At 36.2% G+C, this 19,382-nt stretch overlaps 2 protein-coding genes across 2 annotated transcripts in view; one reads left to right on the forward strand and one right to left on the reverse strand.

The window, feature by feature from the left end:
- crb (cell polarity complex component crumbs) overlaps positions 1-1,725 on the reverse strand; it is a 390,522-nt gene extending 388,797 nt beyond the window's left edge. The window contains exon 1 of the mRNA XM_069839830.1: positions 1,588-1,725. Within this exon, the coding sequence (XP_069695931.1) occupies positions 1,588-1,618 (31 nt within the window). The 5' untranslated portion in view covers positions 1,619-1,725. The remainder of the gene's footprint in view (positions 1-1,587) is intronic.
- A 162-nt stretch (positions 1,726-1,887) lies between these two features.
- LOC138709225 (mitochondrial-processing peptidase subunit alpha) lies at positions 1,888-17,957 on the forward strand. Its single transcript, XM_069839832.1, has 11 exons — positions 1,888-2,044; positions 2,871-3,124; positions 3,565-3,644; positions 3,734-3,816; positions 8,170-8,272; positions 8,360-8,452; positions 10,387-10,671; positions 10,813-11,021; positions 12,529-12,694; positions 12,788-12,920; positions 17,163-17,957. The coding sequence occupies exons 1-11, from the start codon at positions 1,989-1,991 to the stop codon at positions 17,339-17,341; spliced, it is 1,641 nt and encodes a 546-aa protein (XP_069695933.1). The 5' UTR covers positions 1,888-1,988; the 3' UTR covers positions 17,342-17,957.
- The last annotated feature ends 1,425 nt before the right edge of the window (positions 17,958-19,382 follow it).

Consider the following 19,382-nt stretch of genomic DNA (forward strand, 5'->3'; position numbering starts at 1 on the left):
ATAGGATGGGGTAGTGCTTATAGTACCTCCCTCATGCCAATAACTCTGTTACAGAAAAGAATAATAAAAATATGCCTTAATAAAACTCTTGATTATACTACAGAACTCTTGTATTCAGATTTTAAAGAATTTGACTTCCATCAAATTTATAACAATATAATATTGAATTTTGTACATAAAAACCGAAATATAATTATTTAATTTATATTCACATAAATATAAAACCAAAAGATCAGACTACATATGCTTGATAGTACTCAAACGTACCACAACTGTAGCATATAATGACAGTAGCAACTTCGGTCCAAGGCTTTATAACATGATGACTAAATTCTCAAACATACAATTTGGTAATGCTCTTTATTTTAAAAAATCAATTAAAAAATTGCTGATTAGAGAGAAAATTTAAAGTTCAATTATTGTGATATCTGTGTTTTTTCTTCTTTTTACTTTGTTATTTAATAAAACGTCTTAACATTATGTGGAATATATAGGGCCTATATAGCCTATTGCATCTTTGTTCTCGCAATAAAATATTATTATTATTATTATTATTATTATTATTATTATTATTATTATTATTATTGGATGATCTATGTATTAATTAATTAGCTATTAATAATCAATTTAGGAGAGAAATTTAACAAATTACGGTGCGGTACCGTAGATTATTGTAACATGTTAAATGCGTAACTTAGGTTTGAATGAATGGATAATACAGCAATTTTTTAATTTATGATTTCGTAACATGTAATACCTTTTTAACAACTTTGCGAAACTAGCTACTCAGTATTGGATGGTAATAAATATCTGGCCTAGTGATTTATATAATCCGTACACAATTTCATAATGATCCATTCATTAATTCATTTTTACACATTCAATCATTACAAAATGGTTTACTAATTTTGAGGATATCCCATCGCACTTCAGCCCTTGGCCTTGTGTAGGTCAAATATGCTCTAATTACAGGATCTTACTTAAGGACATCTGTCTTCGATAATACGCATTGTTAATAAAGCCAAAATGAAATACAAAAATTTTAATTTGCTTCAAGTGACTGTCGTAACAACAAGCAAAATGGAAACCTAACATGTAAAGAATATTGGATATCAAAATCTATGAACTGACCCGAATTAATAATTAAGACATAAAAGTCTGAAGCAATAATAACCGAATGTTCCAATTTCCTTTTTACATACAAAAATCTATGATCACGGATTTAATTAATTAATGTTTTTTTAGATATCGTAAGGAAATGATTATAATGACAGTCTTAATTAGGTTTTTATATTAACTCCTTATTTACAGGTGGCTAGACCGAATCCTTCAAACCTACAAACCCAAAAGCGCACTTATGTTCATACCTCTAACAGAACTAAGTTGAAGTAAGGGAATAAGTGAATATGTAAAATTAAGATAAAGTTACAAAATAGAAAGGACGTAAAGCAGAACATTTGCAACAACATAGCTGCTGAATGCTACCTTAATACAGGTATTCTGTAACACCTGTCCACTTCCCTAACACAGGTAAACTTTCACAATGAACTTTTATTACTGACTACGATAGTACTAATGATTACTCACCAAAAAGGCACCTAGACCCGTATGTAGTCATGTTAATCCTCTTTCATAATATTTCAACCAAATTAATCCACCATAACGTCACTTTATTGTCACCGCACAAACACCACTGAACTCCATTCTCAGGTATTCGCACTTGTAATGCTTGTATGTCCCTCCCCCCCACTATCCAAGAATATGACTCACAACGTAGTTACATTCCACAACCTAGATGGCAGTACCATATGAGAATCATGGTATCTCGAATATGGTTGAGAATGTATAGGCAATTCTTTCATTCATGGGCAATGTATGAAAGGAAATTTGCAATTTAAGAAACTGTGTTGGCTACAATGACTGTTCCCGTACATCAAAGAACCGAAATAAGAAGTAATATTTTCATAAAATATTTACTGTTGTGAATAATGGTCGGGCGAGCTAGTCTACGTAGAATTGGAACGAATCTATTAAGAAACCAACAGTAAGTTTATTGATCTGAAACAATTTCAATAAAAGTTTTAACAGCCATGCCAGAAAACGTAATACATAGTTTTAACCTGTTTTATAGTACTAATCTCACGTGAATGATGCAATTTAATTAGACTATATAAATTGATTTATTGGTAAAGAAAGACGGTAACACTTTTATAATATCTTGTTGGATATTATTGGCCTTCAGAAATACAATTTAATAAATTATAACGTTCTGTTTGTAGGCGTACAGCAATTCCCTTGATACAGAGCATGTTACAATGTCTGGTTATTTCAGGCATGTTCTTCCAAATGAAACTAGCGCTGAGGTAGTTCAGGTGATTTTGGGAGTGAAAATGGTTGAATTGTTAAAGATGCATTTGATCGTACATGCAACGCATAACAAAGCCTAAACTAACCAAACCATATTTGTCACAGATTTGTATATGCAAAGTGTATAAGCGGAGTCCGAAGGGAACTACCTCAGCGCTAGTTTAGCCACATGTAGAATTAAACGTAGATGAGGCTCTAAAAATAAATCGTAGTAAGTGAAATATATTTCTCGTCCACCTCTTATTTTAGTATTATGTGAGTCTCAGCTACATACTACTATATGTGCTCTGGACAACCTATATATTGACGGAATCTAAGAAACTACCGTTGTGCAGGACATTGCATGAAATTAAGAAGTTTGAACTGCCTATAGAATGGTTCTGACTAGAACGACAAAGTGGTGAAGACTCAGGGTAGTATATCGGTTATTAACCAAAAATTTCTTCCTAAAGTACATAGGCCTATTTTCAGTTTCATCTCATATTCATTTAATATTTCTTTAGAGGTTCCAGCACAGGACTAACCTGGCAAGGATGGAGAAAATGCTCCTCTGTATCCCAACATTCAGAATCAACACAATCTCCTATTAAGAATAAATCAGCAACTCAACCTCCACTGACCGAACCATTATCAGGTCTTCCAACTCCGGTATATGCAACACTGAGGGAAGATCATCAAAACACAAATGTGACCACTTTGAGTAATGGATTACGAGTTGCATCTGAGAATCGATTCGGGCAATTCTGCACTATTGGAGGTGAGCAAGACAGTTCAAAATAAATTTAGTATTAGTTGGTAAGTTCATAAGCTCTGACTTAAACGTTGACAAAATGCAAAGTACCTAACATAACATACTCTAACCTTAACTTAACACTGTGCTCTGCCATTCGTCGGAAATCAGTAAAATTGATGTTGGGGTAATGTCTAGAATCCAGATAAGAACCTATGCTGCTTTTTTGCAATCACCTGCACAATCACATGTGACATGCACCTATGTGCTCCCGTTGCAGAGAAATTTTGTTAGCATCAGTGATGAAGTGAATTAATGTCTCACATTATGTTTTTTTTTTTTTTTTTTTTTTTTTTTTTTTTTTTACTGTTATGTTTCCGCAAATTCGACAATTAAATGTTTCTAGCACGCTAAATCACTGTATTGTAGTTCACTATAGTAAACTTCATAAGTATTTTCTTTTTCAGTTGTGGTTGATTCAGGGTCAAGATATGAAGTGGCGTATCCTAGTGGAATTTCACACTATCTGGAAAAACTAGCATTCAATGTAGGTTGTTTATTTGGTTATGTGCAAATTTTCAAATTTACAGTGGTTAGTTTTCTTTTTTAATAACAATAACTGTTTTTCTTTTGCAGTCTACAACAGAGTTCTCTGATAAAGATAAAATATTAGCTGAATTGGAGAAACAAGGCGGTATCTGTGATTGCCAATCCTCAAGGTAAATTGAAAAAGCATTCACATTTGTCCAGATTCCACCTAGCATCTTCTTTACAACAGGGCTGTGGAAGCAATAGAATACGTCTTTTGACTTTTAACTTCTTTGTAAAATATTCATATATGTTCACAATGATAAACCCACTAAAATTTACATGTCAAAGATACATAGCCTAAAAAATGAAATTTTAAGAATTATTATAAGAAAGGTAATTACTTCACACAACTTCTAAAATAGATAATTTCATAATTTTTCTTTTTGCTCTTTTTAAGTTATCAATTATAAACTCTGTAAGTGTTCACACCTTATGTAATATTAACACACCACGCCAACACACAATGAATGATTATAAACTTAGAACATAAATAACTTGCAAACCTTTCCACACTCTTTGTCGATAGTGTTGTCCATTACCATCAGGTGGTTGCTGTGATGGTGGTAGTCGTTTTATTTAATTATGCTTTCAGTTGCGAAGTTAAGCATTAGAATTCGATGTAGGCTTAGACAAAAAATGACCACATTTTGCCTGGAGTCCTCTATGAGGGATAGGAATCTTTTATGTGCTGTAAATCTTATGATACAGGTCTCCAACATTACTTTCTGGAAGAAGCTAAGTATTGTATTGCCCTTGGTCAGGTTTGAATCTGTAAACCAACAGCTAGCACGATGACCACTAGACCACCAAAGATATCACGTAAGTCATGAGGCTCCGTTGTAGGTCTTGTAATATATATAAAAATCATAACACTTTATTGAAGACTATAGCAGAAATCTGTTCTCAAAGTAACTTACTTGGTAGAAGTAGTGTTTGAGTAATTTTTTTTAATCATACTTTTTTCCAAACTGTTCACTCCATTCAGAATTGCTTCCGATGTCTGGCTTTCCAGAATTTCAGTGTTACAGATTTAAGAAAGGTAAAAGGATTCTATGAGGCATGTTGTAGCATAGTGGTTAAGGTGCTATGCTACAAAGCCGAAAGTTGTAGAGTTGATTCCCGAGAGGTCATAGACATTTCTAATATTGATCTAATCCTTGGTTGGGTCACTGATTGAGAGAAAACTGCCTACTGAAGGATGGATGCACTGGAAGGAACAGTGAATGGGAGAAGAGTTCAGGGCAGAAGAAGATATCAGATGATAGACAACATTAGGACTAAGAGGAAGGCAGAAAACAGGAAAGATTGGAGAATGCTGGTTTGTAGTGAAAGACCTGCCCTTGGACAGGAGACTATGAATGAATGATTTAATTCTTCCAGCTGCATTATGACCCTGGTGTCAACTCAGCCTTACTTACAAATGGCTTTTAAGGAACCCGCAGGTTCATTGCCGCCCTCATATAAGCCGGCCATTGGTCCCTATCCTGTGCAAGATTAATCCAGTCTCATCATATTCCACCTCCCTCAAATCCATTTTAATATTATCCTTTCATCTACGTCTCGGCTTCCCAACTAACACTCTATATGCATTTCTGGATGTTGATGTTATGTTTTATTTAACGACGCTCGCAACTGCAGAGGTTATGTCAGCATCGCCGGATGTGCCGGAATTTTGTCCCTCAGGAGTTCTTTTACATGCCAGTAAATCTACTGACATGAGCCTGTCGCATTTAAGCACACTTAAATGCCATCGACCTGGCCGGGGATCGAACCCGCAACCTTGGATATAGAAGGCTAGCACTATACCAACTCGCCAACCAGGTCGACTGCATTTCTGGATTCGCTCATACGTGCTACATGCCCTGCCCATCTCAGATGTCTGGATTTAATGTTCCTAATTATGTCAGGTGAAAAATACAATGTATGCAGTTCTGCATTGTGTAACTTTCTCCATTCTCCTGTAAATTCATCCCTTTTAGCCCCAAATATTTTCCTAAGAACTTTATTCTCAAACACCCTTAATCCCTGTTTCTCTCTCAAAGTGAGACTCCAAGTTTCACAATCATACAGAACAACTGGTAATATAACTGTTTTATAAATTCTAACTTTCAGATTTTTTGACAGCAGACTAGATGACAAAAGCTTGTCAACTCAGCTTTTTAACAGAAATAAGTAGTTTAACAATATTTTCTTTAAGTCCGTCATAAACTTATCTTATATAATAGTGTGATATTTTTACTTCATTCTACTTGATGAACGTTTTCGGTTTTGTAAACCATCTTCAGATCACTGTTATCTCTATTAAACTCTTGTGCTGATGTGCAATGGGTTGCATTAACCATATTGTATTAAAATGTAAAATATAAAATATGAGATAAAACATTAATGAATGCACATATTTAAAAATAGTAACATATTAAATTAAATTGGTCTAAAATGAAGGTTTTGCAGCATATACAGTCCTTTCAGATATTAAACAATTATTTTCTTACGACCTTTTACATAGTAACTATCATGAGACTGCATTTACAAATAGTTACTTATTGCATAATTATGAATCATTGAAATTCGTTAGAATAGATATGAAACATCATTCTTGGATCGCTAATATGTTTTCGCGGGATATCAGCCGAGTTAAGATTTTGGAATGCTCCAAGCTTTCGACTGCTATCTCTGCAGCCATCTTCAGGGAAGTGATGTCCGAACAGAAAGTCGAAAGGTTATATAGATGTGGCTGTCTCAGGTGAAACGGGATTGGTTGGCGGATCGGCCAATCCGGGGCCGGGAATTGTCATCGCTCGTAAGCTCCGCCCCTCCCGGGATTGCTGCGTGAAGTTTGGCGGGCGGCGAGCCCTGTTCCGCCGGTTGGAATCGGTTGCCGTCCTCGGTCCGTGATCTTCATGACCTTGATTGTAAGAGGGCCTGAGTTGGTCTAAGGCCGGTGTCCATGCCTGACTGAGCTGGAGTCCACTGTCTCTGTTAAAGTTGTTTTTCTCCAGCTTGATCTCTATGGCCTCCTTGATTGTACGATCCCAGTAGTGGCTTGATTTGTTAATGACCTTGGTGTGGTCAAACAGTATTTTATGCTCCTTTTCTATGCTGTGTTGCGCCACTGCAGATTTTTCCGGGTAATACAGCCTCAGGTTCCTCTTATGTTCTTTGATTCTGTCTTCTACTGTGCGGCCAGTCTGCCCTATGTATACTTCGCCACACTCGCATGGAATCTTGTAAATCCCTGGAGTCCTTAAGCCCTGACTGTCTTTAACCTGACGTAGATGACTCCGGATTTTGCTCTGTGGTTTATGGATGGTTTTGATATTAACACCGGACACCGGCCTTAGACCAACTCAGGCCCTCTTACAATCAAGGTCATGAAGATCACGGACCGAGGACAGCAACCGATTCCAACCGGCGGAACAGGGCTCGCTGCCCGCCAAACTTCACGCAGCAATCCCGGGAGGGGCGGAGCTTACGAGCAATGACAATTCCCGGCCCCGGATTGGCCGATCCGCCAACCAATCCTGTTTCACCTGAGACAGCCACATCTATATAACCTTTCGACTTTCTGTTCGGACATCACTTCCCTGAAGATGGCTGCAGAGATAGCAGTCGAAAGCTTGGAGCATTCCAAAATCTTAACTCGGCTGATATCCCGCGAAAACATATTAGCGAACCAACGCCGAGAAAGCCTCAAATCATACATCATTCTTGGATTTACTCAGCGCCCAGGAGTGGTCTTGTGGTCTGAAAGGTATGGCAGAGGTGTATCCTGTACTGAAGTCAGATGAGCCACAAGTCTTTAAAAAAAAAGTAGGATGTCAGGAAGTTTGGGTTGGGGGCAAAGGCAGCAAGCTAGAATGACATCCCTGCTTTTATAAATGCCAATTGTCTGCAAAGGAGAGAGCCTTAACCTCCCACTACTCTGTTGGCCTCCTGGGTTTGTAATAGAAATAGCTGCCTTTACCTATACATTTTTTCAGTCCCTGACTGAGAGGACATCTGTGAAAATTAAGATTAAATGTGTCTAATCACTAACTAATGACTTTTCATCAAGTATTTGTGGTGGACAAAGTGGTGGTATAATAGGATTTCTTTGAATACATCAGTTCTTTTTGCTATTCTCATTTACTTGGGGCAATATTGAAGGACTCAGTATGTAGAGACTGACAATGAAGGAATGGGTGGGCTCACAAATTTATTGATGTCGAAAATGTTTAAAAATGAATAATTAAAGAAGTTAAAATAGCCAATTGTGTTTTTGAGAGTTTGCTTTTATGTTGGACCTCTAGGCAAAGGTTATGACCAACCCAGTATATTCTTTCTCAATTTTTTTCTATATAGGTTACTCCCATTGATCATCTGTGGAAAGTAGATGATGTACATTTTCGTTCATAAATACTGTAGTCAAATGGAATTGCATGCACAAAATTTAGTTATTGCATTGTGTAAGAAGATTAAGAATGTACTTTCTTTTTTTTCAGAGACACTTTCGTATATGCAGCATCTGCTGATAGTCGGGGTATGGATTCCGTAGTGAGGGTGCTCGGTGAGGTTATTCTTCGGCCTCAAATTTCTTTAGAGGAAGTGAGTGAATTGTATGGAATAAGTTAGTAATGCCGCTTTTGATTAAGAGTGTAGGTTAACACTGAAATTTGTAATTATTTGTTTCAGATAATCAGTGCCCGTCAAGCGCTGAGTTTTGAACTGGAAACATTATACATGCGACCAGAACAAGAACCCATTCTTATGGATATGATACATGCGGTACTTAAGTACTCCTCTCTGTAATATGTTTTCTAATATAATTTATACATTAAGTTCATCTTCACCTTTCTGATATGATTATTTGAAGGACCAAAATGCAGGATGGATGATATATTATTCTCCGCGGCAAATCTCCACACATGACCTTCAGCAACTTCACAGCTCTCGTGGATCACAGGAGTGCAGCATTGCCTAATAAAAGGAATATTGCTATCAAAGGGGATGTTGGCGGTCTGGCATTTATTTAATTCTGAAACTTAGTAGCTTACCAGATAAAGTTGACATACACTTATCATTCTTCATCTGTATTTATATTTGCACAAAAAGAAAGTCATTTCTTGTTCATGCAAAAGAGTATTTCTGGTACACCTTGTCATTCAGTAAAGCAAGTGGTACTGATAAAAGAGATACAAGAGGTTGTGTTTGATACAGACCACACACAATTGAGGCGGTTAGAAGCAAAGGGCTGTAAGTGCAGTTACGTTACTTTCGAGAAAATGTGATTAAAAGTTACTAAGCTTTTGTAAATTCCGTGAAGTTTTAATTTTAAATGTTAATGTGTGATGTGGTTAAAAGATATATCCTTTTGCCACTGAAATTGCTTTAGTTTACCTTGGATGCACTTAAATCATTTTTTTTTTTTTTTTTTTTTTTTAGAAATATCACCTACACTCTGCTTCTAACCATCTCAATTGATATTTAGCATTTAAGATTATTATTATTATTATTATTTTTTTTTTTTTTGTAATATTCTAGTGTTCTTTTTATTTTAACAGACAAAAGGCTGAGTCTTGAGTCCTTCAACGAAGTGAAAAGGTCGTTTAACTCGCCGTAACTCGGAAAACAGTAAAGATTTTGAGTAGCAATAAGTTTTAAAAGTAATTTCCGTTCTTTTTCAACATTTCTCTTTGACCCCCCATCTAACGTGAAAAAAAAAAAGTTTGCTGCTTACCAACTTTTGAAATGTCTATTTTGAACAGATCACTTCGTAGTTATTATTTTATATTTTTTTTCTGTTTCCAAAAAAAGATTTTGATTTCGAATTTTTTCTATATTTTCCTCAGACATTCACCTATCAATCATAAAAATTACTATCGACTATTGTAGGCACTACAACGTGATAAATATTTAATGCAGCAGGAAACTGATTTCTGGCTCCGGTATCACCACACTCTAGTATATACAATCACGAAGCTCAATACGTAGTAAATATGCATCCATAGATAGTTGCTAACCACTAGAATTGCTACTATCGCCTCATTACAGACAATGCGAAATTATACCGGCACAGTATATTGTTTGCAGCACCCTCAATAACTCAAGTTTCGTGACTGTATTTACTAGATTGTGGTATCACTCTCTCTCTCTCTCTCTCACACACACACACACACACACACACACACACACACACACACACATGAGTCATCATTCTCTCGCACAAGCCACCTGTATTACAACACTGCAGCAATCTCCAATTGGTTCTCCTCGTATGCAGCAGATTTGCCACAGAGAATAGTTATATTGCAGTACGTTTTTATTTTGTTGTTAAATGAAGTATATGTAAAGTAATATGATGTTGGAAACGAGTGATTTCGAGTTTTTCACTAGTGATAAGATACCTCCCCGAGGGTATCCTCTTGTTATTAAGTTGATGCTGACTGACATAAGGTTGTACAGACTGCATGCAACCAGCCTAACAATGTAATGCACACTTTTGATCTGTATCTGCTACTTCTACAGTTTTAATATAGTGTATACTTTTATAGTGAATTAACCTATAGAAGTGCTAGAAATACGCTTACACTCTTCTGTTTACTAAACCCTCCTTGTCTGTTTTGATAATTAACCAAGCTAGTATATATTTCAGCTTTAAGTTTAATTCATTGCCTCCAAATGATAGAAGGTTTCATTTCTTTTATTTTATAATTTTCTAGGCTGCTTATCGAGATAATACACTTGGACTTCCTAAGATAATACCAGAAGCCAATCTATCAAAAATCGATCGTTCAGTTTTGTTCACATACCTGAAGCATCACTATACACCGAAACGAATGGTTGTTGCTGGCGTGGGAGTGGATCACAATGCACTTGTAGCAAGTGTGGAGAAGTACTTCGTGGACATGAAGCCAATCTGGGAAGAAGATACAGATCTGGTCATTCCTGCACTCAACATGAGGGTAGACAACTCCATTGCTCAATATACAGGTGGAATGGTTCAGGTATTTTGATTTTTCGAACTTCATATTTAACAAGGAATAAAGATTCAATTGGAATGATGGGCAGAGTTTCTCAAACTTCTGTACCATGTATCCTTCTACACTGTCTCACGCACATTGTAAATTAATGTGTTTTCTGTGCAGGAGGAATGTTCCATTCCCTTATATGCTGGTATGTCTGGATTACCGGAATTGGCACATGTGGTGGTAGGACTGGAAGGATGTTCTCACCAGGATCCGGACTTTATTCCCATATGTGTACTTAACATGATGATGGGAGGAGGTGGCTCCTTCAGTGCAGGGGGTCCAGGGAAGGGCATGTACACCCGACTCTATACCAATGTTCTGAATAGGTATACACAGGAATTTGTATCTCTATGATTTGAAATGGTTTAGAGGAACTATTTTAATAAAGAATGCTACTTACAGTTAGGCTTCACAATTGTCTGCTCTAATTCTATGTAAAGTGAGGAGAAAGTATGTAATGGCAGAAAAATGTGCATTTCGATATTTTCATGGAATTAATAACATTCTTGATGCCAAATGTAATGTTTGGCGTTAATCTGTGCAGCTTTTCCCTCTACAATGTTCGGTATTTGGTATTCATAAATACGAACATGAAACGTTTAAATTTGCATTTAAGTAATAAGAGTTTGTATTCTGTTTGAAGTCCTTGGTAAAAATAACAGAAAATAGTGATACACACAAAAGTGACTCAAGTCCGCCCAGTTAGCTCTGTGGTAGCGTGTCTACCTCTAGACTAGCCAGCTCGGGTTCGATTCCCGGAGGGGTCAGAAATTTTCATGTAAAATTTCTACCTCGGGACTAGGAGAAATGGTGGTGCACAACTTCTAATCACCAGATTGTGCACCAATATGCCTGAGTTAAATCCCAAATCTCTCCACAGTTTATATGAAAAGAAGGCATATGTCACTGTTGATAGTGATTCGTCCGTTGGATGGGGACGTTAAGCCTGGTGGGCCCCTTGGTGCTATTTGACAGGAGTAGGCTACGTGCCCTTGGTTCCTATCCTGAGCAGGATTAATCCAGTCTCTGTCATCATATCCCACCTCCCTCAAATCTATTTTAATAATATCTTTCCATCTACGTTTCCCAAAGGTCTTTTTCCCTCCGGCCTCCCAACTAATACTCTATATGCATTTCTGGCTTCATCCATACGTGCTACATGCCCTGCCCATCTCAAACGTCTGGATTTAATGTTCCTAATTATGTCAGGTGAAGAATACAATGCATGCAAGAAAAAGTTGTTAAATAAAACAAATTGTATGACGTAAAAAAGCAAATATTTATTTGCATTGTTATCAAGGTTTTTGTTTTAAATTATTTTCCTAGTAATGTATCACTATAAATCTATCAGATTTTTCCTTTCCTTGCTAAACCTTCACATATTGGAGTTCTAGTTCATCCTTGTTTGTGTACATACATGCGTGTGTTTTTTCTCTCTTTCTATAATTGTGCTATTGTGGACAATTCTTCTTTCCCTGAGATATCTCTTAACAGTTTGCTTTCGTTTTTAGTATCTGATGTTCTTGTGAGATATTTGATAAATTATTATTGTTGAATTTTAATGCTGTTTTTATTTTCTTATTAAAATCAATATTGTTCTCTCTCTTCACTTCCTCTTCTCAATCTCTCTTTTTTGTCCTTACTTTTATTCCAGTTCCACATGAAGCTACTCCGTAAGAATGTAATTTGGGCTCCCTTTTACCTCTATCATGTGAAATTCATGCCTATGTATGGCGAAGTATGATGTGTGGTTTGTACAGTGCCTTTCATTTATAACACTGTTGCACTTAAAACAGCAAATTGAATCTGTTTTTTTCTTTTTGCTTTTAATAGGCATCACTGGATGTATAGTGCAACAGCATACAATCATGCATATGTGGACACTGGTCTGTTCTGCATTCATGCAAGTGCACCCCCTGCTCATGTACACGAAATGACGGAGGTTCTTGTGAAAGAACTAGTCAATATGGCAGGAGTATTAGGAGAGCCAGAACTAGAGGTCACTACTAAAACTATATTTGCTTTTTATTTTATTTTGGATATGTGTAATAAAATATAATACAATATGGTTTTTTTCCTTTCTTTTCTTCAGCGAGCTAAGAGGCAGCTTCAGTCAATGTTGTTGATGAATCTTGAAGCACGACCAGTTGTGTTCGAAGACATTGCACGACAGGTGCTGGCAACTGGCAAAAGGAAGAGGCCTGAACATTTTATTAAGGAAATCGGTAATATGCCAAAATAAATCCAAGTAACATACCACTCTTTCATTAATTGGAGGAAATATGTTTACTTACAGAGACATCATTAAATTTCTAATGAACCCAGTTCAAATTTTGCCACAATTTTACCCTTTCTCATTTACCACATCAGTGCTCCATACCACACTGGAGCTAGCCAAAAAAAAAAAAAAAATGCTGGCTGGCTGGAGGCTACCTCTTAATACACACCTATCAAAATTGTCTAAGGAACACAGTATTTTTCATTTAATTCTCAATGAAGAAACATACTACATGACATGCAAGTATTATTGTGTATTATTTATGTATAGAAAAACATTCTATATGGTATGAAAGTGTGTAATAATGTTAAAAAATCACGCGTAACTTGTTCTCAGAATGAAAAAATTAAAGTTTTAAAATCTCAGTGGTTTGAAGTCTTTACAATACTGCTGTTTTTCTCAACTTCACACAAAAATTTTGTCATTAATAACGAGTAGCACCACCTCTTGCATTCAGTACTGCTCAACACCTTATTGACGTTGAAGATATGAGATTAAATCTTTTATCTTGACCTATGTTCTGCCAGTGAATTTGGAGATGTATGAACATCTGATTGAGAGTCTCAATGTTTTCAATGTCCTCTTGTTTTGAAGGTTTGCCACAAATTCTTAATTGGATTAAGATCAGGGGACTGAGCAAGCCACTCTAAAACTTAAATATTGTGTCTTTCCAACCATTGTGTTGTTCTGGCAACATGTGCAGTGGCATTGTCGTGCATTAGAAGGAATTCAGGACCAATTTCTTCAGTGATGGGAAAAAACTACAGGCTGCAATATCTCTTGAATGTAACGATCTTCTCCTAGTGTTCCTTCAACTAAAACAAGGTCAGTATTCCTGTGTGCCAGTATTCCTTCCCATGTCATGATAGAACCTCCTATACATATCTTAGTCTTTCTTCTTGATCTGGTTGTCTTCATATGCTTATTCTTCTGAAATCTGGATGTAGACTGAAGTGTGATTCATCAGTAAAGAGAACCTGACCCCATTGATCATCTGTCAAATCTTCATGTTGCTGACACCGCAAAACATGAAGTTCTCGATTTCCACGTGGAATAGCTGGACACCTCAATGGGTGACAAGCATTAAGACCTCTCTCGTGCAGTCTGTTCCTAATGGTCTGGGTTGATACAACCACATTCCCAACATTCTGCAAAGCACTTCTTAACATACTTGCAGTTGAAGTCCTTTCTCTCAGGCTCTTAAGCACAGAAATCTGTCTTGTGGGGCAGTTGTAACTCTCGGTTTATCTGGATGTTGTTCTTCTGGACCACCAAATTCACCATATCGACTTCACATTCTGGATATTATGCCTCTTCCAGTATTCAGAGCCCTCACTGCATCAGTTTGTGTTGCACTGTTTTCAATATTATACCAATTGATCTGCATATGTCATTGCAGCTTAAATAACGATGTTGAGCATTCATTTCTACTATTTTTTAATGTTTTACACAGTTGAAGTTACCCGAATTCTCCGTTACAAATAATAATCCTATCTGACACACTAAAATAAGAAATTCCAATGTAATAATATAAATAAAACAAAACACTGCTTGCTATAGTGTCCGGTGCATAGATAAAAGAATAACTCACTTATGTGTGCCCAGTGCTTAGTACTTATTTGGGTTTGAAAAGAATTTTATTAATTAAATCTTCTGTTCCTTAGACAATTTTGATGTATTTTGTCCTCATCTCTGCATCCAGTTAGGATTACACTCTCCACTCTTCTGCTCACATTGTTAAGAATAACAAGCCATAGGTCATGCAGACTATGTCTGTTCAACAGTTTGTGTACCAGTGTGGGTTGTGGGATGTGCTCACACTTAGATTTTTGAAAATAATTCTGTTCATCTGTCACTTTCAATGAGAAACGATATTATGACATCACTTGGGACAATAATAATGTTCACGGGAGAAATATCTTTGATTCAGAGCATAAAAATGAGTTACATAAGCACAGAGGGGCAACTTTTTAATTGCCACTTCTGACTAGCTCAATAAGTATCCAAATCTATCCATTGTTCAGTTAGCCAACAAATGCATTCAGATCAGTTTCTGGTGACTGAGTAGTCAGACTTAAGGTTAGATCAGAGATTTGAGAATTCTATCCATGCTTGAGGGTGATTAATTTTTAAGTACACATATTCCAAGAAGGAAAGGGAAGTTGAATAGGTCATGTTGTATACTGGTGTCACTTAACAAGATCCCACTGAGAGAGTTTGAGACAAAGTCATAATTCAGCTCTATAATAAAATTATCATCGTCTAGCATCCTATCTCGAAGGGTAATTGATTTGTAAACTATAGGTGTCTGCACCTCATTAAATTCTTTGTACTGTGAGACTAGTGGAATTCAAGAAGCTGGTCACTCATATATTATGAGGTGTTAGCAATAAAATATTAAGTTCGTCCACACCTGTGGAGTAACTGTAAGTGCATCTGGCCGCGAAACCAGGTGGCACGGGTTCGATTCCTAGTCAGGGCAAGTTACCTGGTTGAGGTTTTAAGTCTATTCAAATACCGTATGTTGATTTAATTTTTGGTATAGTTACTAGCGCTTCCCAAAGCATACAAACAATATCTATGTATCCTCTATAGATTATTGTAAAATACTACAGCAGACCACAATCCACAACTCCACACAGGGCATGTCATAAGTTCATGTCTAAATGACAGTTTCAACACCATTGAAACTTCACCGACATACACATTTGACCTTGAGTCAAGGTTTGATGTAGTTGGTTCTGAGAAAAAACATTATGTTGCTGTTATTCTCATATTGGAGAGAAAATTCCTCAATGCCGTAAGCACATTAGAGTAATGAAAATATTATGCATTTATAAAAAAAGTACTAAAATGTGCACTTATTTGCAATATTAAATAAAGTTTAATAAGCTTAAATACTGATGATTATAGTCCTGTCGCTCTTATTTTTGGCAGCCAATTGCTTTGCAGATCAGCTACATTTAAAAGTGTGCGTCTTGTGATTCGCTGCTGATGACATTATGCACTTTCTAAGGCTCGATAAATACTTAATATAATCGCCCGCCATTTTGGCTCTTTCGTTGGTGTTCACAGAAAGCACACGAGGACGTTATTTGCCACTCAATTATTTCCTCAATTACAGTGCATTTGATTTATTATCATAGGACCTACAAAATGATAATGTTTAACAGTGCGGCAAATAGATTCCTTGTCTGGTAGCTCGGCAACAAAAGAACAAAAATGGCGAACGATACTACCTACCTAGACTTTATAAAGCCTTCACTTCCTAAGGCGTAAGCAAAGAGGAGGAGTCACGCTGGAAATAACAGTGACGCGACTTTAGTATAGACCAGTGGTTCCCAAAGTGGGGGTTTTGTAAAGAGCTGAGGGAGGTCACAAGATGATTACAAAGTGAAACGTAGACCTAATCATAAATAATGCTGAACATAAAAATAAGAAATCTTTCAATAGTTATAAAGTAAAAAATAATTAATATGATAAGTTTACCTGTTGTTTCAGAAAGTAGCCTCTAAAATCGGGACTAGTATTCGATACACATATCATTTTCAAGTTCAATGAAATTTCTCACTTTTGTTTTGGTGACAATCATAGACGAGAAACTTATTTTGCATAAATACGACATTGCAAATATTATACAACATTTAAGATCTTCTTTTTCAAGCTTGAGGTATTCTTTTGATACAAAATTGGTCTATGCTCTGCGAAAAAGAAAAAAAAAATCTAGTTCCAACATTTCATCAAGGGTACATATTTCAGTTACTTCTCCCTTCATATTTTTTGGAATTTCAGTCAGTTGAACACATCAGATTCAGTATCGACCTGTGACTGTCATAATTGTTTCGAGTTTCTTCTGGAAAATACTCATAAAGCTGTTGTTCATATTTCAGGAGGTATCCATTGGTTCTGAGTAAAATTATAGTTATTTGCAATTTTACAGGGATTTTTTTATTTTTCAAATGTAGTCACGAACTGGTATGGAAAGGAGAGGGGGCGGGGGGGGGGGGAGTCGTGAATGAAAATCTCGCCCAAAAGTGGGTCGTGCTTTCAAAAAGTGCTGTAGACAATTCATCAGTGAGTAATTATAACATTGTAACTCTTCCGAAAAACAAAAAAAGATGCTAATGCTGAATGAATTTAATCACCCAACCTTCTCTATGAAATACTGTAAAGATAATTTTATTTTCAGACAAAGTAACAGTAGAAGACATTCAGCGAGTGGCAAGACAAATGTTGAAGTCACAACCAGCAGTTGCTGCAAGAGGAGAAATACGCAAGCTTCCAGCAATGAGTGATATTCAAGCAGGATTATTGAACCATGAGGGAAGATTGCCTGGGAGCAGAGGGAGATTGTCTCTCTTCAGATGAATGATTTATAGCTAGAGAATAACTGTAAATCGGTTTGAACTGTATAAAAGTATAGAAAATGAATTCTGCTCTTACCAGCTGTGTTGCACCCACTACACATTTTGATATTATCTAAATCTTTCATGTACATATTGTAAATTGCAGAAATAAAACTGCATTCTCATCCAGTTCATCATAAACAACTCATTTAAATACGTCTTCAATTTTTACAGGGTTCTTTGAACAGTAACACAGTATTCTCCTCCAATAAAATGTATAAAGTATCATAACCTTATACAGGAATATTATCATCAATTGATAAATGCTGGAAAGTGTGAAGTATAAATTGTTTTCTTTTCTGAGAGAAATGCAATGTAGTAATGTAGACATTTCACAACTTCTTTGATACCTCATTCCCGTATTCTTATGCCAAATCTTAAAAATAAAATGGTGTACAGAAATGTAGAGCAGTCTAACAAGTGTTAATTTAATGCACAAATAAATTTTAATTTATTAACAGTTAAATTATGTCTGCAAACTATCCTTAAATTTCTCTTTGTATTCCAATAAGTTTGAAGGATTTTATATTTGCCCACACACTGTACCTCTTTCAATAAAGTATTTGACCCATTAGAAACTGTTTCTTCAAGTCTTCATGCACCTAATGGAGTTTCGTTTATTTTTATTTTCACTCTTATCTAACCAACTCCAGATATATTACATCTTATTTGTTTATTGTGTCTGCCATCATATTTTCTAATTACTTTTCTGCTTTACCTGTCGGATGACATGTTCTGCAGACATATGTACGTACTCAATGCCTACCCACTTCACTTTACGTGATTCGGGTTCCACATATATTGTGCAGACATATTTGCAGCCTCAATTTTGATATTGAATCTCTCACATCTGGCCACAAAGCAGAAACTTGAAGTGAGAAACAGCTTACTGGTAAAGTTTACTTGGATTTCTCTCCCTGAGGGACAGGGCCTTTTTATGAGCCACGGATCTGTGATACAGAACTACTTCACTTAAAGAAACTTATGCTAAGGTCCATTATCACTTTTCGAAATACTGTACATAATTCCACAAACTTCGAATCCATGGCAAGCAGGGTAACTACTAGTACATCAAAGATTACTAATGTGGCTTAGACCAATCCCATATTTTCTCTCTTTTTGACCAGTCCAACGTTCTTGCTCAGTTATGCTACTGTTAATGCTGGCTTTTACTTCAACAGCTATTAGAGCCTTGTAAGTCAGATGCAATGAAACCTCCCTTACACAGACACTCAAGAAGAACAATGTTTTATGTAATAGGAAGATGTGTGTTTTGTAGAGGGAATTGTTTGTAGATTATTTTTCAAATTACTTTACGTGCATTTAGAGTATTGCTTGGTATGAACAATAACTTTTTTTTTGTACACCAGCATCATTAGTCAAAATCGTGAATAATATGCCACATATTGTATCAGTGCCATAAAATATTATCGTGCCAACTAAAATGTCATAACTTGTGCCGTAAAGTTAATCAGTGGTGTAGTTCTAAAAAAGAAAGTCCCCTGGCTCTGGAATTTCGAAGCATAAGCTACTGGGCCATTCTGTTTCAATGGTTTCTGCAGAACTTGTTTGTTACATATAGAAAATAAAATTGGAGCGACTTCAAATCACACAGAGTGATTATGTGTACGAAGTAGTTGTTTAAATATGAATAAAATATGACTTTTTGTAACTGCAACATTTGACAATAATGTGAAAATCAGAAAAGTGCCCTGTCACCACCCAGCCTCGAAAAATAGTACCTTGGCACCGCCAGGTCTGAAATCCCTGAAGTTAATACCACAGTTTAGTATATACAGTTGCGAAGCTCAATACTTACTAAATATGCAAACGTAGACAGTTGAAATATGCATCCATAGATAGTTGCTCACCACCAGACTATTGCCTCATCACAGACTCTTTCCCTAGCAGACGATAAAATGTATTGTACTTTTGATATCGTGTTCTTTTGAAAAGTTAACACCTTCCTTCCACTATTGAAATACGAAATACATAAGGTTTAT

This window comes from Periplaneta americana, chromosome 11 (assembly GCF_040183065.1).
Source record: "Periplaneta americana isolate PAMFEO1 chromosome 11, P.americana_PAMFEO1_priV1, whole genome shotgun sequence".
NCBI lineage: Eukaryota > Metazoa > Arthropoda > Insecta > Blattodea > Blattidae > Periplaneta > Periplaneta americana.

Bases quoted from the DNA above. Each gene is read 5' to 3' on its own strand.
- LOC138709225 (XM_069839832.1), top strand. From the start codon at position 1,989: ATGGTCGGGCGAGCTAGTCTACGTAGAATTGGAACGAATCTATTAAGA. The intron at 2,045-2,870 runs GTAAGTTTATTG...ATATTTCTTTAG, and splicing joins AATCTATTAAGAAACCAACA to AGGTTCCAGCACAGGACTAA. The intron at 8,273-8,359 runs GTGAGTGAATTG...TATTTGTTTCAG, and splicing joins CTCAAATTTCTTTAGAGGAA to ATAATCAGTGCCCGTCAAGC.